The 15,029-nt window shown below is 39.7% G+C and overlaps 1 protein-coding gene across 1 annotated transcript; it reads right to left on the bottom strand.

Moving 5' to 3' along the window:
- Window positions 1-215: 215 nt before the first annotated feature.
- LOC121587384 (prolactin-releasing peptide receptor-like) lies at window positions 216-1,840 on the bottom strand. Its single transcript, XM_041904274.1, has 2 exons — window positions 1,374-1,840; window positions 216-903 (listed from the first exon to the last, which is right to left on the bottom strand). Exons 1-2 carry the CDS (start codon window positions 1,838-1,840, stop codon window positions 216-218), a joined length of 1,155 nt encoding a protein of 384 aa, XP_041760208.1.
- Between the last annotated feature and the right edge of the window lie 13,189 nt (window positions 1,841-15,029).

Here is a 15,029-nt window from a genome sequence, read left to right as displayed (position 1 = left end):
TTTGCAGCAGTCTTGTTTGTGGCACCGTTTATTACACTTGTGCAACCACTTAATAATCTTGTGCAGAAATGTACATTACTTTTCACAAAATATGTATTAATTGGACATAGCCATGAGAAACAGTGGGAGTGGGGTCAGAAGAATCATTTGAAAAAATAATTTGTCCATCTTATCTTAGAGTACAGAAACCCTGACCAAAAATCTTTCAGCTGATTTTAAGACCATTCTCTGAACACATCCTGTGCGGGTGGGTGGAAGGGTGGGATGAAGGGGTTCACACTGTTTGTGGCACAGTTGTTTGCAGGGATGCCGATGCGGCGGTGGCAGGTGAACATCTTGCGCAGCTCGGCGCGAAAGCGGTTATGCAGCCAGGCGTACAGGAACGGGTTACAGCAGGACGAGCTCATGGCACACATGTGGCACAGCAGCTGGATGAGCAGGAAGTAGCGCTTGTCGATCAGGTCAATGTCAATGTCCCGCAACACGTTGAACACACTGATGGGCATCCAGCACACGGCGAAGGCCGCCACCACCAGGGTGATCAGACGGAAGGTCTTGCGCTTGCGGGTTCGCTGGGCCTCGGCCTGGCTCTGGGTGCGATGGCCAGGCACCACACAGTTACGGAGCTTGACAGAGATGCAGAGGTAAGAGATGCAGAGGGCAGACAGAGGCAGGACGTAGGTCATGAAAAGTGTGCTGTATGCGTAGGCCAACCTCTCTCTCTCCTTGCCCATCCAGAACTCCTCACAGATGGTAAAGCCGTCGTTCTTGAACTCAACATGGTAGGTGTGGGCCACGGCCGGGGCCACAAGACCACAGGAGAGCAGCCAGATTCCAGATAGGAGGTAGGTACACGCCAGCACTGAGATCCGCTTCTTCAGAGGGTGAACTGTGGCATAGTACCTGGCGATAGGATCAATATACCATGTAAAGTGTGGGTATAGTTTAGCTTTCTGATCTGAAAATAATTGCACTGTGTCATGCTTGTGTAAAGACATCACATCATGCTTCTTCTCTTGCCTCTCCATCATTTGATGTGAATGACCCTGCAGATGATTTGATTTCCTGTTATTGACTTAAAGTATGAATCATCTCTCTGAGTTGAGCTTTTAAAAAAGTAATTATGGTGCTGAATAGAGCTGTTAAGAGTGCTTTATGTGACAGACTTGAATCTATACCTAATCATCGTTCTGGTCCAGCCACAAATACTGAAACACCATAGAGGAAATCACATTAAAGGATAAATGATCAAACCTGTGGCGGAAATGTAATTACTTAATGTGATAGAGAAGCTTACATAGAAATGTGATAATGTGCTCATTCTACTCAAAGTCAAAAAAAGTTTAGTTAATGCAACCTTGACCAAGGCTTACCTGTCAATACCAATAGCAGTGAGAGTAAAGACAGACACATAGACGGTCACTGGCTGGATGAGGTAAACCAGGTAGCACATGAACCTCCCAAACACCCAGCCGCGGGGGTTGAAGGCATAGGCCAAGGTGAAAGGGACGCAGGTGGCACACATCAGCATGTCGGAGAAGGCCAGGTTTCCAATGAAGAAGTTAGTGATGTTGTGCATCTTGCGGGTGTGGCAGATGACATAGAGCAGCAGGTAGTTGCCGAACACCCCGATCAGCATCACCAGGACATAGCAGGGGATGATGAGCAGCTTGAAGGACTGCAGCAGCTCCACCCCCACAAACTGAGGGCTACGTTTGGACGAGGAGCCGTTCTGCAGCGCCACCTCAAACACCTGCCCACTGGTGTTCCCCTCCATGCCAGCCATACACGGCCCAGGGGAGGCCATCTCTACAGGCAACCCATTGCCACTGCCCTCCATCCCAACAGGTCAAGCACTGGAGAAAGGGCAAGAGGTGCCTAGAGAGAAAAAAGAAAGCGGAAGGCTTAGCTCATCAGTCCTCTTGTTTCTGATTTGGCCAGGTCTACTTACATTCCTCATAACCAAACTAAATATCTTAACCCAAATGCCTGTTTTGTTATAGCATTGTGGTGATGGTGAACAGATCTCTGAGAGCCTGTATCCCTTGATTGCACTGATTTTAAGTTGTTCTGGATGAGATTAACATCCACTGAATAACTTCATCAAAATGTAATGCATTATATAAACCCCTCAGGAAAACTCTCTTTACAAAACAGTTGGGTTGAAACACAAAAATAATGCCAATCAGTGTCTAGAGGGAATAACATGCATTAAGTATATTTACACAGCACATCAATGTCTCTAGTCACTGAAATTATAGTAATAATTGTGATGCAAATTAGCAGCACTCAGACAGTGACACATGAGTAGGCCAGAGAGATGCTCTTTAGTTCAACAAGCCTCTAAATGTGTAATCATGCTTTGCTTGACAACAAATTGTGACCTAAGCAGTCTAGAACAAAATCATTTTGCTGAAAGAGTCCCAGGATCATTAGGGTATGACAATAGAATCAATAGATGACTGCATACAGTGCCTTCAGAAAGTATTCACACCCATTGACTTTTTCCCAAATGTATTGTGTTACAGCCTGAATTTAAATTTTAGATTTGTTGTCAGTGGCCTACACACAATACCCCATAATATCAAAGTGGAATTACGTTTATTGATTATTATTTATTTTTTTACAAATCAATTAAAAATTAAAAGCTGAAATGTCTTGAGTCAAGGAGTATTCAACCCTTTTGTTATGGCAAGCCTAAATAAGTTCAGGCATAGAAATGTGCTTAACAAGTCACATAATAAGTTGCATGGACTAATAGTGTTTAACATGCTTTTTGAATGACTACCTCATCTCTGTACCCCACATATACAATTATCTGTTAGTTTCCTCAGTCGAGCAGTGAATTTCAAACAGATTCAACCACAAAGACCAGGGAGGTTTTCCAATGCCTCACAAAGAAGAGCACCTATTGGTAGATGGGTAAAAAAGAAAAAGCTGAAATTGAATTTCCCTTTGAGCATGGTGAAGTTGATAATTACACTTTGGACAGTGTATCAACACACCGAGTCATTACAAAGATACAGGTGTCCTTCCTAACTCAGTTGCCGGAGAGGAAGGAAACCACTCAGGGATTTCACCATGAGGCCAATGGTGACTTTAAAACAGTTCTAGAGTTTAATGGCTGTGATAGGAGAAAACTGAGGATGAATCAACAACATTGTAGTCACTCCACAATACAAACCAAAATGACAGAGTGAAAAGAAGGAAGCATGTACAGAATAAAAATTGCATCCTGTTTGCAATAAGGCACTAAAGTAAAACTGCAAAAAAATGTGGCAAAGAAATTAACTTTATGTCCTAAATAATAGAAGTGTTATGTTTGAGGCAAATCCAACACAACACATCACTGAGTACTATTCTTTATATTTTCAAGCATGGTGGTGGCTGCATCATGTTATGGGTATGCTTATCATCGGCAAGGACTAGGGATTTTGTTTTAAATAAAAATAAACGGAATGGAGCTAAGCACACGCAAAATCCTAGAGGAAAACCTGGTTCAGTCTACTTTCCAACAGACACTGGGAGACAAATTCACCTTTCAGCAGGACAATAATCTAAAATACAACGGCAAATTCAGTGCATTCAGAAAGTATTTAGACCTCTTGACTTTTCCAGATTTTGTTTTGTTACAGACTTATTTTAAAATTGATTAAATTGTTTTTTCCCTCATCGATCTACACACAATACCCCATAATGACAAACCAAAAACAGGTTTTTAGATTTTTTTGCAAATGTATTCAAAATAAAACTGATATCACATTTACATAAGTATTCAGACCCTTTACTCAGTACTTTGTTGAAGCACCTTTGGCAGCGATTACAGCCGCAAGTCTTCTTGGGTATGACGCTATAAAGCTTGGCACACCTGTATTTGGGGAGTTTCTTCCATTCTTCTCTGCAGATCCTCTCAAGCTCTGTCAGGTTGGATGGGGAACGTCACTGCACAGCTATTTTCAGGTCTCTCCAGAGATGTTTGATCAGGTTCAAGTCCAGGCTCTGGCTGGGCCACTCAAAGACATTTAGAGACTTGTCCCGAAGCCACTCATGCGTTGTCTTGGGTGTGTGCTTAGCGTCGTTGTCCTGTTGGAAGGTGAACCTTCGCCCCCAGTCTGAGGTCCTGAGCGCTCTGGAGCAGGTTTTCATCAAGGAGCTCTCTGTACTTTGCTCCGTTCATCTATCCCTCGATTCTGACTAGTCTCACAGTCCCTGCCGCTGAAAAACATCCACACAGCATGATGCTGCCACCACCATGCTTCACCGTTGGGATGGTGCCAGGTTTCCTCCAGACGTGACGCTTGGCATTCAGGCCAAAGAGTTCAATCTTGGTTTCATCAAACCAGAGAATCTTGTTTCGCATGGTCTGAGAGTCCTTTAGTTGCCTTTTGGCAAACTCCAAGCGGGCTGTCATGTGCCTTTTACTGACGATTGGCTTCTGTCTGGCCACTTTACCATAAAGGCCTGATTGGTGGAGTGCTGCAGAGATGGTTGTCCTTCTGGAAGGTTCTCCCATCTTCACAGAGGAACTCTGGAGCTCTGTCAGAGTGACCATTGGGTTCTTCGTCACATCCCTGACCAAGGCCCTTCTCCCCCGATTGCTCAGTTTGGCTGAACGGCCAGCTCTAGGAAGAGTCTTGGTGGTTCTAAACTTCTTCCGTTTAAGAATGATGGAGGCCACTGTGTTCTTGGGGACTTTCAATGCTGCAGAAATGTTTTGGTACCCTTCCCCAGATCTGTGCCTCAACACAATCCTGTCTCGGAGCTCTACGGACAATTCCTTCGACCTCATTGCTTGGTTTTTGCTCTGACATGCACTGTCAACTGTGAGACCTTATATAGACAGGTGTGTGCCTTTACAAATCATGTTCAAATAATTGAATTTACCACAGGTGGACTCCAGTCAAGTTGTAGAAACATCTCAAGGATGATAAATGGAAACAGGATGCACCTGAGCTCAATTTCGAGTCTCATAGCAAAGGGCCTGAATACTTATGAGGTATTTCTGTTAGTTTTTTCATATAGTTTTCAAAAATGTCTAAAAACCTGTTTTCACTTTGTCATTATGGGGAATTGTGTGTAGATTGATGAGGATTTTTATTTATTTAATCAATTTTAGAATAAGGCTGTAACACAACAAAATGTGGAATAAGTCAAGGGATATACAGTGAGGGAAAAAAGTATTTGATCCCCTGCTGATTTTGTACGTTTGCCCACTGACAAAGACATGATCAGTCTATAATGTTTATTGATTTGCATTTTAATGAGGGAAATAAGTATTTGACCCATCTGCAAAACATGACTTAGTACTTGGTGGCAAAACCCTTGTTGGCAATCACAGAGGTCAGACGTTTCTTGTAGTTGGCCACCAGGTTTGCACACATCTCAGGAGGGATTTTGTCCCACTCCTCTTTGCAGATCTTCTCCAAGTCATTGATTGATTGCTTCTGTGGACAGGTGTCTTTTATACAGGTAACATGCTGAGATTAGGAGCACTCCCTTTAAGAGTGTGCTCCTAATCTCAGCTCATTACCTGTATAAAAGACACCTGGGAGCCAGAAATCTTTCTGATTGAGAGGGGGTCAAATACTTATTTCCCTCATTAAAATGCAAATCAATTTGTAACATTTTTTACATGCGTTTTTCTGGATTTTTTTGTTGTTATTCTGTCTCTCACTGTTCAAATAAACCTACCATTAAAATTATAGACTGATAATTTCTTTGTCAGTGGGCAAACGTACAAAATCAGCAGGGGATCAAATACTATTTTCCCTCACTGTAAATACTTTCTGAAGGCACTTACTGTGTTATCATCAGTTCAGTCACCGTCCAATAGAAATCATGTTGAGAACATGTTGAGAACAGGTACACGTTGAGGACAGGAACATTGTACATTAGGGGAATGATAACATCATACTAGACAAAAGTTAAATCTGAGTTAGAAATTAAAATCAACGAAAAGGAAATCACTATCTTTACAAGATATAGAAGAAAACAGAATTTCTGAACATAAGCAGGAATATGATATTTTACTTTTGAAGAGAGCCAACAACTACAGGTTAAACTCAAATAAAACATTATATTTTATGGCAAATAAACCCGGTAAACACCTTGCAGCCCTCACAAAACAAATACACGCCAAACCAGTTATAGTTTTAAAGGATAAGGATACAAACGCTTTAATTAGAAACAACAATGCTATTAATGACAATTATGAAAGCGTCTATGAAAATATATATAAATCAGAATTAAACATCAGTTGGAATGATCCTACAGCCTTGTTCGACTCAACAACCCTGAAGCAACTATCAGCAGACAAAAAATTATCACAAAAAATAGAAATCACCCCAAAATAAATATTAGACACTGTTAGAGAAAAGCACCAGGTATGGAAGGCTTTCCCATAGAATTTTACTTAACATTCTGGGACAAAGTAGTGTCCCTATTTACTCAAACGACAACACACATGTCACTAAATTCAATGCTTCCTACTTTGGAAACCTTCAACTTTCCAGTTGAAATAATAAATTTCATAAAAATATTATATAAATATCCAAAAGCAAAAATATACACAAACAATACATTATTTGATTAATTTACTTTAGAAAGGGGCACAAGACAGGGATGCCTTCTCTCCCCCCTCCTGTTTGCACTAGCAATTGATCCGCTTGCAGAAAGAATTAGACAGGACCAAAACATAACAGGTATCAGTATTGGTAAACATAAGTATAAACTAAACTTATTTGCCGTAGATCTCCTGATGTACCTGACAAATATTGAAAACTAAATGCCCCCCTTGTTAAACATATTTTCAGAATACTGTAAATTCTCAGGATATAAAATAAATGTAGAAAAAAATGAATGAATGGCAATAGGAAAAATAAAAAGAATAACTCGTGATTTACAGCAATCCTTTAAGGGGACCACAAAAAATATTAAATACTTAAGATGCTTAATAAATGACAACAAACTAAAAATATATAAAGACAATTTTATCCCATTACTCAACAACATGAAAACAGATCTAATATAATTGAACAATTTCCCCATAAATCTTACAGGTAGAATAAACCTTTTTAGAATGGCATGGCTCCCAGAGTTTTTAGATGTATTTTCGGTAATACCAATTACCCAACTGATGACATTCTTTTAAAAAGTATACTTGGTCAAAGCAGACTTTATATGGGCAAATAAAAAAGTTTTACATCTTCCTAAGTCTGAAGGTGGTTTTACTTGCCACCCAAGGCTTTTATTTGTGACATATTGTTAAATGCAATAAAGAGAAACAATGGGTACATATTGAAGATGTATATTTTCAAAGGATAAAGTTAAGAACATTAACAACTTCATAGTTAAGAACACTATAACAGTATGGAAGAAAATGAAACGTATTCTACAGAAAACATTATCACTCCCTAAAAACACACCTTTATGGAACAATCCTTGGATAACGTTTCAGAATTAATCGATAAATTGGTCCACATGGAAAACTAAAGGCATAGAAACCGTAAATGACGTGGTAATAGGAAATACAATTATTTCCATGACAGAATTAAAAAGCAAGTTTGCACTGACTAATGTACATAGATATTTTCAAATGTATGCAACTGAAAAAGTTTTATATCATGACATTTTTACCTGAAAGCTTTTGGACATCAGAGCAATGTTGAGGGAATCATATTTGAGTCAGAAAAAGATATGATAGGTAAGCTATACAAAACCTTGCAGAGAGCCTATCATTTTACATTTTAGTCATTTAGCAGACGCTCTTATCCAGAGCGACTTACAGTTAGTGAGAGCATACATTTTCATACTATCCAACTGACAATCTCTTTGAAAAAAATATAAACTATTGGAACCAAGACTTAAGAATAACTGATATTGGCACAAGATGGAGGTAGTGTTGGAATATAACGAACGAAATTACAGTTCACGAAATTGCACGCTCAATCCAGTATAAAATAATGTGAAGAATTTATTATACAAGGGACAAAATTCACAAATGCTATAGCACAATGGTAGAGTCATGTCTTAAGTGTAAAACTAACAATGACTAAATAATTAATGCATTAAAAGTGCAAAAGTTAGGGACAGAGTTAGAAAGCTGGCTGTCAGAAGTTTTACAGTTTACTTTCAATCCGTCTATCGTCATTTTACAAGACATCCATATGAGGGTGTGGCGAGATACCCAATAGGTTGGACAATATTATTTTGGTCACTTATATTGAAAAAGCTATTGCTTAAATACTGGAAGTCAAATGATACTCCAACATTAAGAGAATGGAAGAATCAAATGCTTTATTATTTAAATATGTTTTTTTGTTTATAAAAAATAAAGAAAATAAAATGTAAAATAAAATATGACAAAAAAATAGAACAGGTACACAGATGGTGTGGTGGGAAGTCATCAGTATGAGTCTGATCAACTCGTCAGATCGCCTTGTGCATTGTAATCCTGAAGGCAATCATGCACTGAGACATAAACTGTAATCACGCTCTTTCCTGTTGGATGGAATGAGGGAGGATATTGGCTAGTCTTTTCAATCTGCCGTGTTCATGGGAGACACTGTGCCTGGGAGAGAGAGCAAACCACCAGAGCCAAAACGCTGAATGTCTATCAAATGCTTTGAGACATGGATTAATCAGGAAGCACCCAGTGCAGGTGATGGACAGATATATCTTATTTTAGCACTTAGTTGGTGCTTCCTGATTAGCACTATTTTGAATTCAGCCACATTGTGCAGTAAAATAAGGTAATGAACATGTTGAGGTCCTCCTCAGATTGCATAGTGCTGGCTGTGCACCAACAGGAGAAAGTATACTCATGATGACTCCTGCTGATCAGGTGGAACAGATCTGTGGATGTGACTGTGAATGTTTAATCTCTGTGTCTCATCATCACATCAGAGAACCCACAGGTCGTCTAAACACTCACCCAATCTACTGGGAGACAGACAGGGCTGGAACACTAGACAATCTATATCCCCCAGTCAGTCAATATCTGGTCTGCTAGCCTCATAACTCAACTCAGGACAGAACATATTAACAAAGGGGATATCTGATTCAATATGATACTGTATCTCAATAGTTGAAAAACACAGGATCCAGCTCAGCAGGTAGAGCACGGCGCTTGTAACGCCAAGGTAGTGGGTTCGATCCCTGGGACCACCCATACACCAAAAATGTATGCACGCATGACTGTAAGTCGCTTTGGATAAAAGCGTCTGCTAAATGGCATATTATTATTTATTATTATTATTATTACAATAAAGGCACATTGTGTACAAAGGCACAGATGTTCACTCTCTCTGCAATGTGCTGTAACAGGTATTAGCTTGGAACATTTTGGTTTAATAATGTCTGGTGATGCCCCCAGGCACTCAAACCTTCTATTTCTAATGCAAGTGGCAACATGTTAGAAGGGTTTTGAATGGCAGCTAATCAAGTATTTCTCTTGGTAGTGCCGATGGATGTCAGCCTGTAAGATTCCCTGTCTAGGTAGAACCCGGTTATTAAATACAATAGAAATACATTCTACTACAAAGCCTATTTCCATTTCCATTTCCCTCATAACCCGATCCACATCTGATACAGCATGTATAGATGATTATGTTCTCATTAAAAGAGATGTCTAAAAGCAAACATAATTTGACTGAGAGCTCATGTTTTATTTTGTAAACATACTGCTATATGCACACTAAACCTATATGTTCTGCCAAATAATGTCCCTTATTCTATTATTTGGAAAACATTGGAAGATTTTCTGCCCTAGAAATTGTGATGTTGCTAATTTCGTCCTTTGAGAAAAAGGATTGTAACATGATGTCCTATTAAGGCTAGAAAACATGAACATTCTTAGTTGAAATCTTACCTATTCGTCGAGAGGAGCAGGTATCCAAATTTCAATTCCTCCTATATCAGCGGAGACTGTCACAGTGAATCTGTCTGACTGTCAACTTTACCACATTTGGAGACAGCGAAGTGCGCAAGTCAACGGTCTCCACCGTAGGATCCCGCTCCACTGAGAGGAGCAGGGTGAAATAAATACGTTTCGAACGCCTCAAAGATATTATTATTCTCTTTCACATCATAGATTTTTATAAGTTTCCAATCATAGCTTTCATAACAGTAAAGTACTTTTTGAAAATGTGCACCAAAGCTTATATGGGCTGCAGTGCGCACAACTGCTTCTGAAGACCAACCTGATCGCTAGTAGCATGTAAGCAACAGGTATTCGACAGCGTCTGTTGCAGCCTATTGTAGCCTATTTGACCAATACAGTTGACTGTTTGTGATGGTGTTATCAAATAGGTAGACAGCAGTATCATAGACTACATTTTCTATAAAGTCACCATAGCTAAACTTGTTGGCAGAACAACCTGGACTCAGGGGTAGACGTAACATAGTAAATGTAAATCTGAGACACTCCAATTACTGTTATATGAGACACTCCAATTAGTATTATATGTAGTATTATACGTTTTGTATTGTAGGCTATGTATTAATTTGTGAATGTCCATCATCCATTTCGTATGATATGTTACGAATTACAATTGTCTAATATATCGATCCCCACACAAAAATGTATGCACGCATGACTGTAAGTCGCTTTGGATAAAAGCGTCTGCTAAATGGCATATTAAATATTAAATTAAAATATGTTACGAATTGCAATTTGTGCAATATGTTACGAATTGCAATTCATACAATAGGTTACGAATATGCACAACGTATAATATGTTACAAATTCCAATTTCTTGAGGCTCACGTTAGCTAGGTGGCTACTAACACCAACATTAGCTAGGTGGCTAATGCTAGCTGGGTAAAGGTTAGGGTTAAGGTTAGAGTTAGGAGTTAGGTTAAAGGGTTAAGGTTAGGGTTAGGGGAAGGGTTAGCTAACATACTAAGTAGTTGCAAAGTAGCTAAAAAGTAGTAAGTAGTTGAAAAGTTTCTAATGAGTTAAAATGCTAAAGTTGTCCATAATGAGATTCAAATACACAACCTTTGGGTTGCTAGACGTTCACATTATACGCCTACCCATCCTTCCCGACCAACCACCCTACTTTCGTTTTTTCCTTAAGTAACCTTCTGTCTTGTGTAACCATACCAACCGTAACATATCATACTAATTTGAGTGTCCTGGATTTACATTTACTATGTTATGTCTAGTCTATGAGACCAGGCTGGGCAGAAAGGTTAAGGTAAAACATAGAGATCAAACTTAGTAAAGGTTATAGCAGTGTTGTAGTAAGGTCCGGCCTTGAGACCACATATTTAGGGTCTTGGTGTTGTCTCGGTGTCAGACAGAATTTTACTCGGTCTTGACTTCGTCTCGGACAGTGAGGACTCCTAATTTTTCCAGAGACCAGCGAGTGAAAAATGCAGAATTATCAGGGGAAATTGTTGGAAAGTTGCACACTCACTAATAGTAAGGAAAGACCGGGGGAAATTATAACAGTCTTTATATCTATTATAGACATGTTTGTGCAGTGGCGAACCTATTGGACCTAGACTAGGCCTTACGTGTGTGACATGCTCATGATGCTGAAAGGACAGCAACTGTAATACAAACACAATCATGTAGGAGAGTGCACTTTTTATAAAGCACAAAGGGCCAGTGGTGTAGTGGAGGCTATACGTATAACGTGAATGTCTAGCAAACCTAAGGTTGCAAGTTCAAATCTCATCACTGACAACTTTAGCATTCTAGCAACTTTTCAACTAATGGCTACTTGGCAACTACTTAGCATGTTAGCTAACCCTTCCCCTAACCATAACCTTTAGCTAACCCTTCTCCTAAACTTAACCTTAACCCTAACCCTAACTCCTAGCCTAGCTAACATTAGCCAGCTAGCTAACGTTAGCCACCTAGCTAGAATTCGTAACATACAGTATCATACGTTTTGCAAATTAGTAACATATTGTACTTTTTGAAAATGTGTAACATATTGTACGTTTTATAAATTCTTAATATATAATTAGAAATGAGTACAGTGCATTCGGAAAGTATTCAGACCCCTTGACTTTTTCTACATTTGCTGTTATGTTACAGCCTTATTCAAAAATGTATTATATTGTTTTTATACCTCAACAATCTACACACAATACCCCATAATGACAAAGCAAAAACAGGTTTGTAGAAATTTTTGCAAATGTATAAAAAAAAAAAACTGAAATATCACATTTACATAAGTATTCAGACCCTTTACTCAATACTTTGTTGAAGCACCTTTGGCAGTGATTACAGCCTCGAGTCTTCTTGGGTATGATGCTATAAGCTTGGCACACCTGTATGTGGGGAGTTTCTCCCATTCTTCTCCGCAGATCCTCTCAAGCTCTGTCAGGTTGGATGGGGAGCGTCACTGCACAGCTATTTTCAGGTCTCTCCAGAGATGTTAGATCAGGTTCTAGTCCGGGCTCTGGCTGGGCCACTCAAGGACATTCAGAGACTTGTCCCGAAGCCACTCCTGTGTTGTCTTGGCTGTGTGCTAAGGGTCATTGTCCTGTTGGAAGGTCAACCTTCGCCCCAGTCTGAGGTCCTGAGCACTCAGGAGCAGGTTTTCATCAAGGTTCGATTTGTACTTTGCTCCGTTCACCTTTCCCTCGATCATGACTAGTCTCCCAGTCCCTGCTGCTAAAAAACATCCCCACAGCATGATGCTGCCACCACCATGCTTCACCGTAGGGATGGTACCAGGTTTCCTCCAGATGTGACGCTTGGCATTCAGGCCAAAGAGTTCAATCTTGGTTTCATCAGACCAGAGAATCTTGTTTCTCATGGTCTGAGAGTCCTTTAGGTGCCCTTCTGGAAGGTTCGCCCATCTCCACAGAGGAACTTTGGAGCTCTGTCAGAGTGATCATCAGGTTCTTGGTCACCTCATTTAAGAATGATGGAGGCCGCTGTGTTCTTGGGGACCTTCAATGCTGCAGAAATGTTTTGGTACCCTTCCCCAGATCTGTGCCTCGACACAATCCTGTCTCGGAGCTCTACAGACAATTCCTTCGACCTCATGGCTTGGTTTTTGCTTTGACATGCACTGTCAACTGTGGGACCTTATATAGACAGGTGTGTGCCTTTCCAAATCATGTTCAATCAATTGAATTTACCACAGGTGGACTCCATTTTAGTTGTAGAAACATCTCAATGATGATCAATGGGAACAGGATGCACCTGAGCTCAATTTTGAGTCTCATAGCAAAGGGTCTGAATACTTATGTACATAAGGTATTTCTGTATTTTATTTGCCAAAATTTCTAAAAACATGTTTTCGCTTTCTCATTATGGGGTATTGTGTGTAGATTGAGGAGGAAAAAAATGTATGTAATCCATTTTAGAATAAGTCTGTAACATAACAAAATGTGCAAAAAGGGAAGGGGTCTGAATACTTTCCGAATGCACTGCATACCCATTTCTCCAGGCACCACTACACCACTGCTTAGGGCCAATGGAAAGACAGCAGTCACACACAGCTTGATGTTAAGGATAAGCAGTCCATTCACTTGCAGATAATATGCCAGTAGGTAAAACACAACCATTAGGCTAAGCATTTCCCAATCGAAATGTACAACTATTACTTCCCATTGCAAAAAAGATTTCACACTTAGCACACAAAGTAGCCGGTGATCTAAAGTTTAAATGCAACAATGTTTCACACACATAAGTTATTTTCAAAGAGATTATTCTTCTGTCACTCCAAAATGTTGCCCTAATACAGTTTACTGGCAGATGCCTTGGCTGATTTAGCTACAGTAGCTAGATTTATCTTCCCAAATCTAAGAAAAATCCTGATTTGATCATTTTTTCTGTTCAGTGTTAACCTTTTCCTTTCCAACAAAAACTGAAGAGCATCATTGAAAATAATAGTTATAATTATTTTATAAATCCTTAGCCCTTCTCTGAAGGCGTAGAAGGCCCTCATTGTTCCCCACTGTTTTGGGGTTAGTAAGTATAGTGTCTCTATTTGCCCTCAGCATGCATTTTTTCACCATTCTGAATGTCTAAAGAATCAATATATTCTTTTGAAATATGAACACAGAAATACTGGACATTTTGAACTCTTATTATGGTGGCAATTTTACAAAATTACAACCATGGTCTTGAATAGGACTCGCATTTTTCTGGTCTCGGTCTTGTCTCGGACCCCTCGTACCCCTCCCGGTCTCGGTCTTGACTCGGTCTCGCCCCCCCTCCGGTCTTGGTCTTGACTCAGACTCAATTTGTTCCGGTCTTGAATCGGTCTCGCTTTAGGTGGTCTGGAACACAACACTGGCTTATAGGTTAGCTGTAGGGTTAATGAAATTGTACATACATTTTTAGGAGTATCATGTACAACATTGTGGATATGCTACTGTAACTATTCAAATGTATCTCCTCAAGCCTGTGATTGATGCTTCATTTAGTATTGATTAGTTAAACAATATGTCAGGGTTGATTATATGATCTTTGTTAGATACTTCAATATACAGCCTGTAGTTCTATCAAGCATGGTTGTATTCATGGACAATTAAGGTAGTTAAGGTATCTCTCTAGGTTTTCGTTGAAAACGAATTAATGGCTGTCCATGTTTTACGGAATGACTATTGATTCTAAGTCATTGACCGACTGTGATTTAAGAAGAACAGGGCTACGTGCCAGGCCTTGTGTGACCAGGAGTGGCATTCACTTTGAGAGTAGCATTCATTATGTGTAAGAAACATGGGGCTGTTCATTCTGTACCACATGGTTGTGAGATCAATATAGGTTTATTCTTCCCTCAACTACGGGTACTAAACACTGCTCCTGGCTGTGTCTGTCACCTTGGAAGTCAAATCAAATTTTATTTGCCACATGCGCCGAATACAACAGGTGTAGACATTACAGTGAAATGCTTACTTACAAGCCCTTAACCAACAATGCATTTTTTAAAGTTTTATTTTATTTTTGATGTAAGTAAAAAAAATAAAAGCAAATAACTAAAGAGCAGCATTAAAATAAAATAACAGTAGGGAGGCTATATACAGGGGGGTACCGGTGTATGTGCGGGGGTACCGGC

This window comes from Coregonus clupeaformis, chromosome 18 (genome assembly GCF_020615455.1).
Source record: "Coregonus clupeaformis isolate EN_2021a chromosome 18, ASM2061545v1, whole genome shotgun sequence".
In the NCBI taxonomy this organism is placed as follows: domain Eukaryota; kingdom Metazoa; phylum Chordata; class Actinopteri; order Salmoniformes; family Salmonidae; genus Coregonus; species Coregonus clupeaformis.
Note: the sequence above shows the minus strand (reverse complement) of the source record. Positions and strands in the feature narration are given on the sequence as shown.